We start from the raw sequence: 19,287 nt of genomic DNA, 5'->3' as shown, positions 1-19,287 counted from the left end.
AGTAATCACAATGAATGCATCTACAGGAAAACATGTTTCAGCAATGATCGACATTTACACAGTGTGATATGTTTCCACTCTTTCAAATCATTAGCTATTTTGCATGCTGGTGCACTTGAAGCTGATATTCACTGTTCATTTGCCACAGTACACAGAACAAAAAAAGGCTACTTAAATCTACTCTAATGCCAAAAATACATTTCTAGATATTAAAAAGTCCATTTGTAAATGCTATTAATAATTAACAAAAAATAAAAAGCACTGTACTTCAAAAATGCAGTAGAGAAATTTATGACTACAGGGGCTTCAAATATTACAGTAAGGCTGAGAATAATTAAAAAAATGGGAAGAACAGATAATTTACTTTTTCAGCTAAGTTTTTGTTACATAAATATGGAAAAGGGTGAAACAGGATTTATAAAGGTAACATAAAGACTGATGTTCCTCTGCTGAAAATTTATACCAATGAGACTAAATTATTTTCTACTTTTCTTAAAAAATGTAAACCAAAACATATCTTACAACAGAGCACAAAAAATCCACCACCAGCAACCCTCCACCTACCAAAAAGCAAACAATGTGCAGCAGCAAATTCACACATATTGCAATGCATGAATAAAGCTGCAAAATTTCAGCACAATTTAGAAAAAAAACTACTTACAAAAATTGTGATGATCAGACTAGTTGACAGGAATGGTGTGTTACACTTTGGTATCGGAAGTACCTATCCCCACCTTAATTGTCACACCATCGTCTTCCTCCTCCTCTGGCATTGATGACAACCTCCTCTTCTCATCATCAGTTATTGCATCTCTTTTATGCCCACGCTTTTTAGATTTTGAGCTAAATATAAGTAAAAATGTGATGAGTTGATGTGAATGAAAAATACCTGTTGCAAAACTGAATTAGGAAGGTGTGAGTTATTAGGAAGGTGTGAGCTATTATTGTGAGTTGTTATCATCTAAAAGACCAGATGAAAAAAATATGGATTCACACACATAGAAATACAAAACTCAGCCTTGTATTGGTGAAGAGACCAATTACTGTCTAGCACAAGAGCCAATTGGTTGTATTTGACAGAAGCACTTAAGCATGATTTCAGTGTCAGGTCTCATAATCAATTTCCTCAGGAATTAATATTATGTAGATCTAATGAAAGGCCCACAAAACTGATTGAAGTAGATTGTAGTGAAATACTTAAACACAATGTTACATTTTGTTTTCACGGATTATAAAAAGTTGCTTCTGAATAGATGCACATGAAGACAACCACATCTAAATCAGCCATTGGATTGATCAAACCTATAGCTGTGACAGAAGGAAAGTACAGATACAAACTATGAATTAAAGACTTTTAAAACGAGAAAGAGGAGCAGAGGCAGAAAGAGAAGCAGAGGGAGAAACAGAACACATGATTATTGGAGACCATTAAGTGTGAAACTGAAGTGATAAAACACAACAAATGCATGAAATACAAATACTGCAGTCAAAGTCTAAACCCAGGAATTGCAATTTCAGTACAGTACCACTGTATTGGTTCTTCAGTACAGTACCACCATACTGGTTCAAAATTATCATAATACAAAAATGAAGCAGTAGTGTGAGTTAGTTCTTTTCATAAATGCACTGTGTATGTGTGTGACGGCCACTTTCACCTCTGAACCCTTTCATAAGAGCTATAGCCATTCTTCTATGTTATTTTGTCAAGCAATACTGTATTACATATAAATGAACTACTTCAACTCAGATATTGGTTAAAGTATAAAATGTATCTGAAGTAAAATTGGGTTATAGTTTTTTTTTTTTTTTTTTTTTTTAACAAAGTAATTTGTCAGACATAATAAACACATGTACTTCTTCAGATGAACAATGTGTAACAGGAATAAAGATTAGGCTATCAAGTGTTCATAATTTTTTTCCTTTAAATTGCTAAAAAGTTGTCCCTGCACTATCTATCCCATTTCAAAAGTTTATTGAGAGCAAATGTTCATAAGGGGTGTATAATTTTGCTGTCACTTTTACTTTTGAATTAGGCAACTCATTTTTACAGTTATGGATGATGCAATCAGAATAATATCATCTACAATCCAGATATATGAAGATGCAATGATCATAAAAATGAAATTATTAAAATTGTCTAACTGAGAACATGCAGCATCTAAATAATTCTGAAGGAAATAATGCAGAATATTTGATTTGAGAATGAGGGTGATTTATGCACAACCAACATTATTAAGTTAAACAGATGGCACACAATATATGCTTTCAGAATACAACTAAATTTTTCCCCCTTTCAGCATCATTTTACTTGAGCGCTAACTAATACTATTACACCAGATATTTGTTTATTGATCACGTGAATGTGCACATTATTTCTGAGAAAGAGTACCATACAGTGTTTAATAAATATCCACTAATAAAATGTTCTCACACAATTGTTCTAGATTTGTAACTGTATTATACCAAGTGGCCCTCATTATACTGAGTTGTATAAAGACTGACATAGCAGTACGCAACACAGCCTGATCAAGGACAGTTGCAATAGTGTCTAAAATATTTCTTCATTTTAAAACATGGTTATATACCTAGAAGAATTTGGACAAACTTGAGAACAATTAATTAATATATAGGTGACTGGAGTTCTCAAACGACTGAAGCAATGCTACTTTGTAACTTCTCTGCCAAATGTAGGTATTCAGGAAATTTTACTTCTCATCCTTGATTGTACTTTTACTGTTCTATCCAATTTCATGTGATAAATACACTGCCTGACAAAAAAGTACAGCATCAATAAGGGAATGAGTAAACAAAATGAAACTTCCTGAGTTGAGAATGTATGTAATGTTAGTTCAGTAATCACAAAATCGAGTTAAATTTACAAAGAACTTGACAGTATCAATCCACTGTTGGAAAGGGAGTTATAAAGCTGTTGTATTCTCTCCTGAGGTAAGCTGATCCACAACTAACAATAGTTGTGGACCTTGATATCCTGGATACTTGCACCAGTATGGAGTTAACATATGAGCTGGTCCTACACATGTTCCATTAGAGACAGATCTGGGGATCTTGCTGGCCACATGAATACGTAAACATCACACATACAGTTCATAGACACACATGTCATATATCAAACATCATTGTCTCATTGAAAAATGCTGCATGAGATGTAACACTTGAGGACGCAGAATATCTACAACAAAACATTGTGCCATCTGAGTTCCCTATGTATCTACCAGTCACAACCTTAAGTCAAATCCAATTGTTCCACACATGATGACACCAGGAGTAACACCAGACTGCCTCTCCAAAACATAGGAAGAATGGGACCTCTTTGCAGATTTTCACCATACTCACTGATGACCATGTTCAGTGGTAATGCAGAACCATGTTTCATCACTGAACATAATGCAGTGCCATTCACCAGCACTCTATGCTTCCATCATGAAGCCACTCCAAAAGCAGCCATTTGTGTTATGGTGTTAATGTCAGTCTACGTATGGGATGGTAATTCCCTAGTCCAGTTGCTGTTACATCTACACCTACACCTACATCTACATCTACATCTACACTCTGGAAGCCACCTTATGGCGTGTGGTGGAGGGCTATGTGTATTAGTGTCATTTCCGCCTTTTCCTGTTCCAGTCATTGCTAGTCTCCAACCAATGGTGTGGAAAGACTCATAATTTTGCAGGGAGTCTGTTACTTGTTCTTGGATGGCAGGTGCAAATGTGAAGGGCTTACAATGTGCTTGGTGCATGATTTAGCGATGGTCAGGTGGTGTCGACCAGAACGTAGGTGACAAATATGCCTGCCCTCATTCTCATGTAGTCCAACATCAGGACAGTTCAACTTCCAAATGCCACAGAAATCTGGATATTACACAATTCAACCAGCCAGCCAAATGGAGACCTACAATGAGGCTCCTTCCAAACTCTGTCAGGAGCTGATAATGCTGTCCGACATGAGTATGTGGCATTTCCATGTCCTTCATAGTGATGCTGTTCACACTCCTTATATATCCTGCCAGGCCTGGTAAGAACACTTAAGATGAACAGTAATAATGAATTCTGATCGCTGTTCTACCTGTCATAAAAAATTGCAACTATTATTATTTACATACCTGCCAATAATGTGTTCATGTAAGAAATTACATTTACATCCAACCATGTCTTCTGCATGCTTCACCTTTTTGTCAGGCAGTGTGCACTTATCTAATATACATGTCTATTTTCAAGACAATGCAAGCCGATTTGGTCAACATGAAGATGTGATGCAGTAAAAATGTGTGTAGCTTTGGAAGAAGAATGAAATGAGACAGTATTGAGTTTTGTTATGTTTCAGCATTGTTTGGCAGTGTATCAGATTGGTACCGATATTATACGAGACATTAGTCGTAGTGCATAGTTTTAATGATTTTTTTTCATTGTATTTTTATCAGCATTCATTCACAAGAGAAACATCAGTCATAACAAGCTTACATTAGAGAACACAATTTTTGTGCGGGGTCAAACATAAAAGTTAGAACATCAAAGGGTACACAGAAATTGTAATGTAGTTCATTCTTAGAGACATTGATTATATTGCATATGATGCAGAAGCATTATGATAGTAGGTGCAGTTTCCTCACATTTTAAGTCACTTTCATGCTCACGTAATATTCCTGTATCAGAGTGTGCAGGTCAGGATAACATGCTAGGACTATCACTTCCTGGCGAATACACTATGTTTCTAAATGCACACTTGCATGCATTCCGTAGCAGATAAATTTCAGGCAATACCTTTATTATATCTTTGACAATTCTTCTGTGTAGATTCATTTAGAAAGGCAACATACCAAAAGCATGTTTATAAAACATAGTAACACCAATAATAATAATAATAATAATAATAATAATAATAATAATAATAATAGCATAAAATCCTTCTATACTATACTATCACAGTTGTTTGCAGTTTTTGCTATGCCAAGTACTAACACCATGTTAAAGCGAACGAGATCACCTTGTGTTGCAATAAATATTTATTCAGAGATTTTTTTAGCCTTTAATCAAACCATTCTACTAACATTTTTGGCATTTTTGGCATGTAAAAATCATTGACAGTATTATGATGCTCAGCATTCAGTCTGGTTTGTGACATTTTTACGTGACCATCCCATATATTCTCATATATTTCTAAATTTTTCAATTCCATTCTATTTTCTCATGGATTTCATATCAGACCTGTAATGAACTACTATGATGCGAAGTTCCAATAACTTGACTGGGACATTCCCCTATTTCTTTGTCTGTTTCATTTTGCTATTATTATTATCATTATTATTATTATTATTATTGTCATTGTCTTGATAGTGTGAAGTTCCTCATGTTCCACCCACAGTGCAATCCTCATTGAAATATCAGATACGCAAAATCAGTTTTTCTGTACTTAATGTACCCAGTTTAAAATCACAGAAGTTGCTCATAAGACATTTTGAATGTTTTAGGTATACATCTTTTGTTTTAATTCATTAGTTGCTACAACTTTTTTACATCACAACTATTTTCATGTACTTATGTACAAACATTCCACATGTGTTGTCTGGCTCACACACCTACTAAGCAATAAGCATAAAATTCCATACTCTATGGCAAGGGATGGAAATTAAGAAAGCAGCACTCAATCCTACAGTCAAATGAAATTCTCAGAGTTCGGTAGGATGGGAAAATATAGATATGATACACAGAGCACATCAACAAAATTAGCTAAATAAAGCCTAAAATGAAACTGTGAGGAACACCAGTTGAAACAAAAAGACTTCTGGTCAACTACATGCAAACAATTGCACTTCGTCCTTCCTAGAAAACTACACAAAATACTAAATCCAAAAGAAAATTACACTGAACATGAAACATGTAGCCACGTAAAACATAGAAACTACATGAGCATGAAGAAAGAGCTCTGATTAATAACTGCAAAGTTACTTTACTGTAATAAGCAGTAAATATATTCAGTCACAACAATGTCAGTGCTGAACTGCAATGGAAGTATAAAAAAACAAAGCTGGATGCCGACACAATTCCCAATCTAAAATGACAATTTCTCTTTCCTCTTTGTTCTTGCATACAATAAAATACAGACCCTCTTTTCTGCCATACACAGCCAGAAAATAACTCTTAGTTTAGTTCCCGTAAAAACTCCTCTATAGACAAAGCCTTATTTGATCTCACAAATGAGACTGTTAAAGACAATAATAATATCATGTACATATTCTGTGACATTTCCAAGGCCTATTTTTGCATGTACCCTGAAATTTTACTAAAGATAAAACTAAACTAAACTCTGCCTGAACACGCCATGAAGGCCCAATGGTACTGGCTGGCTGCTATGTCATTCTTAGCCCACAGGCGTCACTGGATCCGAGATACTAAGATATTATATCACTACCATGTCACTTGCATGGCTGGAATTAAACCTCTGCAGTGGTAAGCAAAGCATCACATTAATGAGTTGCATGACCAACAACAACTAAAATCATACTGGGCAAAAAGTCGTCCTATAAGTCTCACTACCTAGCAAAATTCTTGTTTTTAAACTACACAAATAAATGTTTTTAGAAACAGTTATCGTCTTTGATGTTATGAGAGTACTGATAGTGTGTCCAAACTCAAGCATACCAAACACAGCCAATATTATACCTGAACTAGTATATAAATTTTGCATAACAAGATGCTTGGCTCTTTATCTAAAAAAAATCTGACTTATGAAGCATTAATTTTCTCACTTACAACCTGAAACTTTTTTTGGAATTTCTTGGAGGCCAGATGGACAACAAATTCAAATTCAATAAATACACTGATGTAAGGAATCAAAAAAATTCTTTTCATCCCGCACGAAAAACACCTTTCTATGTCTTAACCTCTAGATCTAAATGAAACAATATTTCACATATTTTCTGTCCTCCTTATCCTATGCAGTAGTAGTTTGAGACACTGCATATAAGACCAACAAGTATTGCTTTTAGAAAAATAGAGTAATAGGAGTGTTTTTTAACTGAATACCTTACAGTGGCTGCTTCAAGGATCTATGGAATTTTAAATATATTTTCTGGCTTATATTTAAAAAAAATCAGGAACTGATCATATTTTTATTAAAATGTCATACAGAGAGCAATATTAGAAGGAAATAACTGTACTTTCCAAGGAGGGAATATACTGTTTCAACATCTAGGATAATCCAACACTGAAGTTAGGATCTGTATAGTAACTAATCCAGCTGTCACTGAAGTATACATGGAATTTCCCAGAATACTTAATAAGAGCAAATCACCTTACAGTAACTTAACAGGAGGTGGAAATAAATGTCTTAGAGATTTAAATACTAATATAGAAATCCTTATTATCCAGGCAGATAAGAGCAATGCTAAAGGGGTAAGGAGAAAATTGGCTTTAGTGGGTCTTTCTGTTACTACCAAAGACAATAAGTATCTCTTGAAGTCAGAAGATACATCACCATGAACGTATTGTTTACCAAAAAACTGCAGGCCAGGTGCACCACTGAGACTGTCAAGCATGGAGCCACTGTCTTACAGCCATTTACCAGAGAAACAAACACTTACATGAAAAATTTGACTTAACAGTGCTCAAATTGAGTTCTACAGATATTATGGCCAATCTGATACTTCAATATTCAGCATGATTTTTTATGAATGAGGTGATATCACAAGTAGAAGTTCATCATAAAGGTCATAACAAATCTTTCTAGATATTGTCCCATGTCAAATTACTATCAACTAGGCAACAAATTCTATGATCAACCTGATTGAGTAATAATTGAAAATCCACTCAAAAGTTATCTAATAACCGTATTTGCAAAACTTTGAAGCGACAGCTCTTTGTATGTCCTAGAAGAGCCCCACCTACATTTTCGGCTTGTTGTTGAACTTTTGTGACATGATCATGAGAATAAATGCAACTCTCTGAGTTTCTAAATTTTTGAATGGTATTAATTCCATCAAAGTTCTCACTGAAAGCATATGATTAGTTCTCAGTTTTGGATGTAGGACTGGCAGTTTACTTACAGTTTTCTACATGGATGATGGTAACCTGCCTAAAAAACAAATACCTTTACCAAGCAGAAGAGAGAAGGAATTAAATCACTGTTGGACAATGCTTAGAGAATCTGTGAGCCACAGTAGTTGGGAGGGGGAATAGATCAGTTAAAGGTAGCCTCTACAAGAAACTGTTGAATCAACAATAAGATACACAGATGATTGTATCCTATCAGATTTGGACACAATGACAAAAACATTTGTAATGGAAAAATGCTGTGTACACACAAGTGAACATGTTTGAATTTTGTAAATGACACCTGCATCCTAGATTATTGTCAAGATGATTATACAAGAGTTCTTGTACTTGTGGCTACGTTTACACTGGAATAACAAAAACATTGAACACAGGGCTCAAGGAACATAAAAACAGACTTGACAGGGGATAACCACATATGATTCTCTAAAGGAGAAGTTGTGTTTTACTATGCAAAATGTTGAGAGAGGACATATAAATTCAAAAAACTGAGAATGGCATCAACAGAAATAATGAAGTTCTAAAACTAGATAATCTGTCAGCACTGCTGTATCATAAAGCAAATATTCAGTCACTGAACAAGGTCCAGTACACAGGTTTGTCTGGATAAGCATGAACTATCCAGCCATTCTTACTAAAGCTACCAGCATTGCAGTAAATGTCAGAGGTTATTCAGACAAGTGATCAGTGTCACCTGTAGCAGGAAATAATGCTTGGATTGCAAGATTATTGAAAGCATTTTCACTTCTCATGAAAGGTTGGGGAAAGGAAGTGTAAAATTACATAAATAAACTACTAAACAACGGAAAATCCAGGATGGAATGTAACGATACCCGAGAAGGAAAGTTGCTACTCACCATATAGCAGAGATGCCGAGTCGTGATAGGCATAACAAAAATATTCACACAATCATCACTTTCGGCAATTAAGGCCTTTGTCAGCAGTAGACACGGACGCGCGCAAGCCCGCGCCCACACACACACACACACACACACACACACACACACACACACACACACACACACACACACAAACGCAACTCGCACACACGTCTGCAGTCTCAGAGAGCTGTGTTTTCAGCTCTCTGAGACTGCAGGTGTGTGTGTGTGTGTGTGTGTGTGTGTGTGTGTGTGTGTGTGTGTGTGTGTGTGTCTACTGCTGACAAAGGCCTTAATGGCCAAAAGCTATAACTGAGTGAATCTTTTTGTTGTGCCTATCGCGACTCAGCATCTTCGCTATATGGTGAGTAGCAACTTTCCTTCTCTGGTATTGATAAATAAACTACTGTTTGCCAAAATTCTTGAAAACCTGGTCTCTCCTCATTTTTAGTAAGTCATTAGTTTCTCAGCTGGTTTGATGCTGGCCTTCTACTCTTCTTATTTTCTTTCCTTGCTGAAGGGGATATGTCCTTGTGGTTCCAAAAGCTATGATTGCTCTCATAATTTTTTATAAGTTTATGTCTGGGTGGTAAATTCAGGTCAGTGCACATGTCTCTTAGTGAATTTAATAATTTTCTGACTGGAATCCCCCCCCCCTTTTTTAAATATATATTTTTTAATATATATGTATATATATTTCGATTGCAACCCACGCATTTTTACAAGGGAAACTTTTCTCCTAGGCCTCTGAAATGTCCCACTAAACTGCTTCAGTCATGTCTTGTACATGACACGCAGATGATGATCATAGAGCCACCTACTTAAACTTCCATTTAAAAATGATCCTTAGGTAAACTTTCATGCCTCTGAGATGCCAACTAAACTTGAGTCAAATAAAAAGGCTTACAGCAAACTACAAGCAATGCAACATTTATTTAAACACCTTAAAGTGTGCATGTTATACCTTACATCTATCTTCCATCCATTCCACACATATATAAACTGAAGTCCCCCACTGTGGTTTCTGTCTGTATGTTCAGGCTAATCTCGGGAACTACTGTAGGGAATTTGATACAGTTTACACTAATAGACTAATTCATGAGGAAGGTTTGCACTTATAATTTACAAATATTTCATGCAAATTGGCCAAATATGATGAATTAAAGTGTACTGTCACTGTGAAATGGTGCCATTGCCATCTGGTGGGGAATGGCAGAACCATCTAGAATGATCCATATGTGGTATATGTATAAGGCTGCCCAACTGCAACACCAAACCAGTGTGAGCTACCCCATCAGAAGGCTGGTGTGACGTACTACAGACTTCCTAAAGTACCTGTGATGCAGGGCTTGTCAGATGTTAAGCTCATGAATATTTAAGAGGTGTGAAGTGAAAATGTGGGAAAAAGTCGCACAGAAAATGTAGCTCCCACTGGATGGCACTGAAGCTGAGCAGCCAGTAAGTGGCTGTAGTTTGCACCAAATTCTGTTACTGTCAGGCATACTGAGCCATACTGATGCTGCATTCAGGCAACCAGCAAGTGGCCATAGCATGCACTGAACTGTTGCTGAGGTTGGGGGGACCAGGTGGCAATGTAGCTTGCAGCTCCCACTATTGCCACGAGATGCCACTCAAAACTCCAATTAAATATGGATGAGAATTCTGCTAACAAGTACTGTTGGAACTGTTTAAGTAATACGAAAGAGATGATATTCAATTACCTAACACGGTACTCTGAATTCTAATCATAACTCTATGCAGATGTCTGTAAACAAAATTACTGGTGTGTCAGACAAGTCTTCTGGCTGCAGGTACCTAGTACTACTCTTGCAAAGCCAGGGAGGGTCGTTAGTACCAAATATTTCAGTGGACCATTTAATAAGTTTTTGGCATCAATATTTATAATATTGATAAAATGCTTCAGTGAACATTGCTTCTAGATGTTAGCCAAAAATAAAAATGTGCAGACTAGTGCACATTATAAAAATAATAAATCATTTTAATACAAATACCGCCAGGTTGTTACTGATCACTATCTGACAGTAACACTGCTCTTCATTGGGCTACTCTTCTTAGTTTGTTTCCCATAGTTGCTTGTGACTTCGAAATACATCTTCATTTTTCACTGACACACTTGCTTTCATAAATTTTTATTATGAAATTTGTTCAGAAATGTAACTGATATCTCCAATTCTGTTTTTCAGTGCCATTCAAGACTGTCATTTTTCCTTGTGTAGTTGATAAAATCCATTCCTGAATCATTTACCAGGTTTTCCAGTTTTAACTAGTTTTCTCCATTTCACATATCTTTTATTCTTAGTCCAACTTCTGCACTATAAAATAAACTAAAATACACTCTTAATTGGGATGTCTGGAAATTTTAAGTTACATGATTTATTCTCAGCCATTATCTATCAGTTCTTTCCAATCTGGGATAGGTTCTTGACTCTGCTGGTTACAGCATAAGCAGTTGTCAGATTAGAAAAGAGCTTTTCAGTAATGACTGAGACTATAAAATGTTGACATGTGATGTGTCTGGATCAGTAGAAGATTGTGAATTGTAGTAACCTCCCAACCAAGCTCCTTAATTGCTGCAGCTTTAATCTTGTTGGTAGTTTGTGGATTTGTTTCATCACCTTGTAAAAGTTCTTGATGCAGCCTCTGTTGTTTGCAGCAAATGTCAGCTATTACAATTACATACATAAGATGTAAATTTGCATTACATGATACCAAATGCGAATTATTATTTTCAATGGATGGTCAGAAATGTTCCACATTTTTATTGGGATTTCTCTCTTTGATGTTGGCATAAAAAGGCAAATATTCTTCTCTAAAATAACAATCTCGGATAAGGATGGTGAATATTGTTCACACGCTAAATAACAGGTACACAGTGATGCACTAATTATCACCTGTTGATTTGTACGTCATATTTCCTGGCAAAGCAGATGTCACACAATGATTGACAGAACTGATTTCCTTAAATCTCATATTGGCTGGACTGACTTAGATGATTCATCATGGATTTATGTCTTGAGATGGTCCTCATGAATAACAGACTTGTCAAAAATTACAAATTTCTATTGTTACAATGGCACACTCTTACACTGCCACTTAACAATGCATTCTCCCTGTAGAATGCAGAAATATTTTGAATGACTGCCACTAAATTTTTCTCTTCTGTTGAAATCAAAAAGAAGAACACATCTAAATGTCAGTTTTTTTGATCTGACAGTCAATTTTCTTTACCCCTTGAATATCACAAAGATTCTTCAAAGCACAAAATTTAGAATTTGTTTATAACCTTAGCTCTCAAAACAATGAATGAAATTGGTTACGGTACAAGTTAATAAGCTTTTCCAACTGAAGTCAGTATCCATAAATTTTTTTGGGTTGGAAATGACAGTATTGTAAAATGACAAATCAATGTTGCTGCTGTCATTCTATCAGAGTATCAAATACTGCTGGGGCAATGCAAATTCAACATCCTGTATTTGCTCCTATCTTGATAATTTCTTATAAGAAGTGTAAATAAAAGTCAACAATGGAAACATAGTGAGCTGATGTTCTTCACTGACTGGGATTTGAGATGGAATTTTATTGACACACATTTATAGATTAAGGAAAGAGTTATTTTTGTGACACAGTGTTGCTCCTGTGATGTTTGGTGGCTGTTATGTTGCCGGGGTCAGTACACTGTGTGCCTTCCCCTAAGTGTTAATGGCTGTGCTTTACAGGGCAACCATGCGAGTGTAGTCAGTGTCTATGCTGGTTACTGCACACAGCCAAGACAATAATTACTTACAACCATCATTAAGGTTGGTTCATGATAGTAGGCTGCTTGACTGTATTGGTCACTTCTCTTATTTTTCTTTTGATGGTAAATGACCATCTAAAGATTACACAAGCCTTCAAAAACTATACAAGTTTCTGCATTCATTTTGGTATTCTGACACTGTGGATAAACTGTGTTGTCGAAGCCATGTATGACATTTGTGCTTCTTTAGCAACATTCTGACAGTTTATTGCTCTCTATGAAGTACAATAATCTGCAGTAATCACAAAAGCAACATCTATGGCTGACCTCAAAAAGTTTACAAGGTGTACAACTTTGCTTCTGCCATTTGCCGATAGGTTGTAACAACGGTAAGTAGCGGTTGAAAGAAACAGATTGCAAATGTCAGGCAGTTAGCCTGGAACTCAGTTAACATAACCTCCTCCAAACATTAGTTGATTTGTGTCTGCATCATAAAGTTGTTCTTGTTTGAAAATGTCAGTTTACAACACTAATTCTCGTCATTTGCACGAGGTGTTACTGTTTTGTTTCAATATGAAGAAAACAGTGGCTGAGTCTCATTGAATGCTCTCAAGTACATATGGTAAGGACACTATTAGTGAAAGAACGTGTCATGAGTGGTTTCAATGTTTCAAGAACAGTGATATTGACATCGTAGACCGCCACAGTGGTGAAAGAGAGAATGTTTTCGAAGATGCAGAATTGGAGACATTGCTGAAAGAAGACTCGCATCAAACTCAAGAAGAATTGGCACGATTAGTGGGAGTGACACAGCAAGCCATTTCAAAATGTCTCAAGGCTTTGGGCATGATTCAGAAAGAAGGAACTTGGATCCCTTGTGAGCTGAAACCAAGAGACGTTGAGCGGTGTTTGTAAACAGTTGCTTCAGTGGCAAAAACCGAAGTGATTTCTGCACCACATTGTGACCAGGGACGAAAAATGAGTTCATTATGATAACCCTAATTGCAAAAAATCATGGGGATATCCCGGCCATGACTCCACGTCAACGGCCAAACCGAATATTCAAGGCTCCAAGATCATGCTCTGCATTTGGTGGGACCATCTTGGCATCATGTACTATGAAGTGTTAAAACCAAGTGAAACAATCACAGGTGCTCATTATCGAATGCAATTAATGCATCTGAGCAGAGCATTAAAACACAAATGGCCGAAATACAGCATGAGGCACAATAAAGTGATTTTGCAGCATGACAACGCTCGACCACACATTGCAAAAGAGGTCAAAATGCACTCAGAAACATTAAAATGGGAAGTCCTACCCCACCCACCGTCTTCTCCAGACATTTCTCCCTCTGACTATCACCTGTTAAGATCAATGGCACAAGGCCTGGCTGACCAACATTTCCGATCTCATGAAGAAGTCACAAATTGGATTGATTCGTGGATCGCTTCAAAAGATGAACAATTTTTTCGACGCAGGATTTGTACACTGCCTGAAAGATGGGAGAAAGTAGTGGCCAGCTATGGAAAATACTTTGAATGATACATGTGTAACTAATTTGTTTCATTAAAGCCTCAAATGTTGGGGAAGAAATGGCGGAAGCAAAGTTGTACACCTTGTATAATTTTTTTTTGCTGTGGTAGATTGCTTTACTGCCCATCTGGTGCAGAATTTTGCCCACGTGGTTTGTAGTTTCCTGCATGAGGGCTAGAAGAGTGATACACAATTATTCCAATTTCTCTACTCTGTAACTCATTTTTAGTGGGCATGATTATCATTGATGGTTTCCCCACTAAATCAGTTTGCTCTGAAGAGGTACGCAGCTTCTGCAGTTCCAGTTTTATGTAGTCCGCATCACATTTTGGTGAGTACTCTATTTCAACTTATGTAATATGAAACTGTTCTACTGGGGGTAGAGGTGTGATGTAATGCACAAGTATCTATAGGCGCTGATAAGCACTTTGTAGACTGTGGTCATCCTGGTGTACCACTTGGTGGCCTGTACACTTTTACATTAAGCAAGCTGTTCTTCATGAAAGCATCGAATGAATCAGCACTTTGTGCCATGCTGCTGCAATAAAAATGCTGGCTTTGTTAACTTGATATTTTTTTTGTCATATGGTGCTATGGAGAAGCGGTAAAAATTTTATGCATGGCTCAGATAACATAATAAATCTGCAGTGCCAAAATATCAGAATAAATGTAAATATGAATACACTTTCCTGCTGAGGGAAACTGCAGCTGAAGTAATCCATGTTTCTGAAATAAACTACTTTCAGCCATACTTTAACTTTTATAGGAACATGACTGGTTTTGTGATATTGAATCACATCTCCAGGTGTATGTCTACAAGGTAGGAAACATACAATCAACAGTAAGATAAAACAAATACCTGTCCTAATAATCTATGCTCGTAACAACCAATGTGGAACGCTCATACATCAGTAAAACATTTAAGCCCTGGTATGGGAAGGGGGATGACTCAATCTCCTCAAAATAAAATACTGTTACCCGCAACATGCAGGGCATAATAGTTCAAATTGACCAGATGAAAAACTGACATGTTAAAAGCTTGTTTACTTACAAAGAACAGAGCAAAATAAGAAAACAAGAAAAAGCAAAAGCCCCAGCTAACAACACTGAAAGCCCATGGCTATGAAAACTCACTTCATATCAGGACGCGGTGGACAGCAATCTTCCAATCGCCTCACCGTGTATAGGGCTAAGTGATAGTCAGTTCGCTCATGTGTCTGTTGGAGGGCTCTTAAACTACCATACACATGGCAGGAAGAGTTACAAATATTTTCACACATATCCAAATATCATGAGAATGATTGAGGCCCCTGTTACATGGCATAATCATACAAACTACAAAATACTTCACCATACAAATCTTTTAAAACCAGATAGACCAGACTCAAGGGCAGACAGAGTTGTAGTACATTCCTAGAGAAATCATTTAAAGCCGGTTCTTGAAACTTCGTAAGCCAGCATCCTTGGGGTAGTTTACGTCAATCTTCGAGAGTCTTCCAGTTCCTTTGTATCTCTATGACATTCTGTCATCATTAAACAAACCTATGACCATTTGTGCCGCTCTTCTCTGTATACGTTCAACATCCCCTGCTAGACCTATATGGTATGGGTCCCACACAGTTGAGCAATATTTTAGAATGGATCACATGAGTGACTTGTAAGCAATCTCCTTTGCAGACTGATTGAACTTCCCCAGTATTCTACCAATAAACTGAAGTCTACCATCTGCTTTACTCACGACTGAACCTGTGTGATAATGCCATTTCATATCCCCACAAAATGTTACACCCAGGTATTTGTATGAGTTGGCTGATACCAACAGTGACTAATTGATGTTATAGTTATGGGATACTATGTTTGTTTTTCATTTTGTGAAGTGCAAAATTTTACATTTCTGAACATTTAGAACAAGGTGCCAATATTTTCATCATGCTGAAATTGTATCAAGATATGACTAAATATTTATGCAGCTTCTCTCAGGTAGTACTTCATTATAGATAACTCCATCATCTGCAAAATGCCTGATTTTACTATTAATATTGTTTGCAAGGTCATTAATATACAACATGAACAGCATGGGTCCCAACAAACCTCAGTGGGGCACACTTGAAGTTACTTCTACACCTGATGATGACTCTCTATTCGAGATAACAAGCTGCATCCTCCCTATCAAAAACTACTCAATCCACTCACAGATTTCACTTGATACCCCATATGATTGTACTTCTGACAATAAGCATAGGTGTGGTACTGAGTTAAATGCTTTTCAGAAATACTGCATTGATCCAAAGCTTTCAGTATGTTATGCGAGAAAAGTGCAAACTGGGTTGTGTTTCACATGCCTGATATTTTCAAAATCCATGCTGGTTGGCACTGAAGAGGTCATTCTGTTCAAGATACCTCACCATGTTCCAGCTCAGAATACGTTACGAGATTCTACAACAAATTGATATCAAGGAAATTGGACGGTCGCTTTGTGGATCATCACTTCTACTATCCTTCTTGTAGATGGGTGTGGCCTGTGCCTTTTGCCAAGAACTGGGCAAGATTGTTTTGTTTGAGGGATCTACACTTGATTACAGTTAAAAGAGGCGCTAACTGAGCCACAGATTCTCCATAGGACCTGACAGGAGTTCCATCGGGGCCGGGAGCTTTGTTTAATTTTAATGATTTCAGCTGTATCTCAACATCACTGACACTAATACTTATTTCATTCAGCTTTCCAGTGGTAAGAAGATTAAATTGGGGCAATTCTCCTTGGTTTTTTGTTGTAAAGGAATACTGGAAAATGGAGTTAAGCATTTCTGATTTTTCTTTGCTATCCTCATTTTCAATTCCTGTCTCTTTCGATAGGGCTTTAACACTAACTTTGGTACCACTAACAGCTTTAGATATGATCACTCGACAATATTCAGGTACAGTAGTCACTCAAGGCATCACACATCACTCTCTTGACAACCAAATGCATTTCTACGGCATCTCTCTATCAATAGCCCAGGTTCCCGCCCATTATGAACATGTCTAACCAGTGCATGGTCAACTATTCTTTTAAACTTGAACCAGAGTTCCTCTACATGCTCCTGTCCTGTGCTGAAAGTTTCAATCTTCTCACTGAGATATGACACTACCAATTTTTTTATCTAGTTTACTGAACATACACTGTATCTTTCTGCTTGGTTTAGTTGTTCTTTGTGCTTTGGTAATTATTGTTGCCACTAACTCATCATGGTCACTGATACCAGTTTCAATGTGGACATTCTTAAAGAGATCAGGTCTTTTTGTTGCCATTAGATCCGATATTTTTCCATCATGAGTGGGAGTTCCTAAGTACCTGTTCTATATAGTTTTCAGAGAAGGCATTTAGTAAAGTTTCACAGGATGTCTTATCACACTAACCACTAACAAAACTGTAATTTTCCCACTTGATTGATGATTACAGTATGACTGGGGAACTTAAGTACAAGTGAACTGAGGTTTTCAAAGTTTTTGGTAACATCAGGAGATGAGTCTGGTGGGCAACAGGAGGAGTCAATTATCATTTTACATCAACCCTTGATACCAAGTCTTGCCCAAACAATCTCAAATGCAGCTTCAATTTCTATCTTGGTGGACCTGAGTTTCTCGTCTACTGCAACAAATACACCATCTCCATTTCCCATTTGCCTATCCTTTCGATATACATTTAAATTCTCCCTGAAAATCTCACTGCTATCAATTTCAAGTTTCTACCAGCTTTCTGTACCTAGTATTATGTTAGATTTACTGCTTTTTATGAGCACTTAAAACTATGACACTTTGTTGTGAATGCTTCTGCAGTTTACCATTAGGATTTTAACTCTCTCACCTGTGGGAGGCATTTCTTTCGATCTTACACTGATACTTCTGGGTTTCCTACAGCTATTGTTATCTGTACTGGATGGAGAATCCTCTAATCTGAAAAACCCTTGTGTGCACCCCACACACAGTCAGCTACCTGAGTGGCAGCCTGTGATGTGTACCACACACCTGACCTATTTAGGGGGAGCCTACAGTTCTCAACCCAACAGCGCAAAGGGTCATGGTCAGTTCTGTGGACAATGCTGCAAATTGTGAGCTTCATTGAAACTCCACACACAAGACTGGCCTTCTCAACCTTCTCTGCCAGTTGCCGGAATGACCCCAGAATGACCTCAGAGACCAGATGAAAGGCATCATTTGTTCTAACGAGTGCCACAACCTGCAATTGGTTGCACCCTGTTCCCTCAATGGCTGCTGAAATAGCCTATTAAATGAGGCTCCCAGGCATACACAATGAGTGAAGCTGGTGTCCTTTGCTGTCCCTTGTTGCAGTTTTCCTAAGGGGTACCATCATTCATCAAACAATTGAACTGTCGATGATTGATAGACCCCTTACCCTTTTTCATTTGCCACCTCCTGACACTGAACGAAACAGGTTTCATTGAAACAGGTGGAGTGAGCCCACTGCCTCACTTTCAGTTTCAGTGAAAGGCCTCAAACTTGTTGATTAGGGAGATAGGTACAACACCCTGAGTCCTCCGTGGTCTCTGTCCACCCTGTACAGGATGCCTAGATCTACCATTGACATGCCACCTGCAGTCATGTGACAGGTAATGACAGCTCCTGTACTTTCTGCAGAGGAGGCAGGATTCACATGAGAGGATAGTACTTGATGTAATTCTGGTACAGGTATCACAGGGACATGACTCTCTGGAGCTCTTCCAACACAACAATTCACAGCAACTGCCAATCATTTGACAGTGGCCAGGGCGATTTCCAGCTGCTTATGAAAGTCAACCAACTCATCCAGTGTTTGAGAACCGTATATGCAATGGGGCTGCATTTTGGCTGGTGCAACGTATTACAAGGCAGTGGAGAAATAACTTTAACTTAAGCCCACTGATTATCTTTTGATCTATTGAGCTAAAAAGTTGTGAATTCCCTTTAAGAATTGAAAAATGAGATTTCTATCAAGGCAAAGCAAGAACCTGTGGTAAAAATTACTAGATTCCTAATATGTTTTGATGTGAATTATAATTGTTAGTAAACGAGAAA

The 19,287-nt window shown here is 37.2% G+C and overlaps 1 protein-coding gene across 5 annotated transcripts in view; it reads right to left on the bottom strand.

The window, feature by feature from the left end:
* The window catches only part of LOC124595158 (sodium bicarbonate cotransporter 3), a 976,895-nt gene that overhangs the window by 28,583 nt on the left and 929,025 nt on the right, over positions 1-19,287 (bottom strand). For all 5 annotated transcript variants that reach the window (XM_047133764.1, XM_047133766.1, XM_047133768.1 and 2 more), the window contains one exon: positions 735-843. In XM_047133764.1, the coding sequence (XP_046989720.1) occupies positions 735-843 (109 nt within the window). The remainder of the gene's footprint in view (positions 1-734; positions 844-19,287) is intronic.

This window comes from Schistocerca americana, chromosome 2, assembly GCF_021461395.2.
Source record: "Schistocerca americana isolate TAMUIC-IGC-003095 chromosome 2, iqSchAmer2.1, whole genome shotgun sequence".
Taxonomy (NCBI): Eukaryota; Metazoa; Arthropoda; class Insecta; order Orthoptera; family Acrididae; genus Schistocerca; species Schistocerca americana.
This window is presented reverse-complemented; position numbering and strand designations above follow the sequence as displayed.